Source organism: Arachis duranensis, chromosome 10, assembly GCF_000817695.3.
Source record: "Arachis duranensis cultivar V14167 chromosome 10, aradu.V14167.gnm2.J7QH, whole genome shotgun sequence".
Classification (NCBI taxonomy): domain Eukaryota; kingdom Viridiplantae; phylum Streptophyta; class Magnoliopsida; order Fabales; family Fabaceae; genus Arachis; species Arachis duranensis.
This window is the reverse complement of record NC_029781.3, coordinates 2,800,722-2,801,500: the sequence shown is the minus strand read 5'-3', so window position 1 is coordinate 2,801,500 and position 779 is coordinate 2,800,722. Positions and strand designations below refer to the sequence as shown.

General features: G+C 36.8%; 1 protein-coding gene across 1 annotated transcript in view; it reads left to right on the top strand.

Annotated features, from left to right (window-relative positions):
• Nucleotides 1–167, top strand: part of LOC107468342 (VQ motif-containing protein 4) — a gene marked incomplete at its 3' end in the record, with an annotated part of 902 nt that extends 735 nt beyond the window's left edge. The window contains 1 exon segment of the mRNA XM_016087611.3: nt 1–167. Coding sequence (XP_015943097.1) covers nt 1–167 — 167 coding nt within the window.
• Nucleotides 168–779: the final 612 nt, after the last annotated feature.

The window sequence follows — 779 nt, the reverse complement described above, 5'->3', positions numbered from 1 at the left end:
GTTTGGATTCGGAGGCTGAAGACAAAGCCATAAAGGAGAAAGGGTTCTTCCTGCACCCTTCACCTGCTTCCACTCCTCGGGATTCTGAACCTCGCTTGCTCCCTCTCTTCCCAACAACTTCTCCTAGAGCTTCTCCTTCAGGTTCTTCTTCTGCTTCTGCTTCTGCTGCTGCATCTTGAGTTATATTCTTCTTCTTTTGTTAATTTAATTTCAATTTGGATTTTGTGGAAGATTCTTATATGTAATATTGGCATTCATGATCATGATGAGGGGGAGAAATAGCGATGAATTTGTAACGGGTTTATGGAGAGAGAATGGAAGAATCTTGCTTCAATTGTATGTAGAATCGTCGTGTTTCCTCTTTTTTTTTGGAATTTAATTTTATTACTACTTCGGTTCTCTGTTTTTCTCTAGTAGTTTGAGCTTATAGATTAGAAAAGCTTCAAGTAATTTGAGAATGTGAATCTGAATTTTACTACTTTTGACGGCTTAGATTTGGTCAATTATGTGGGGGTATTTGGATGATTTTTAAAAAAAAAATTATTCAGATGATTTTATCGTCAAAATGATGCAGTGTCAGAAAGGCAGCATTGAATGCCGAAATTGAATTATGTGATCCCAATTGAGTTGCTTGGGGTTGAGGGCATTCATGGTTGATTGGTTGGTGTGGCACTATAATATTACATTACAGTAATAAGGTGTTAGGAACTGAGAAGAAACCTGGCATGTGAAAGGAACCCCCTCAAAATAAAATAAAATAAATAAAAGAAGGAAAGAGT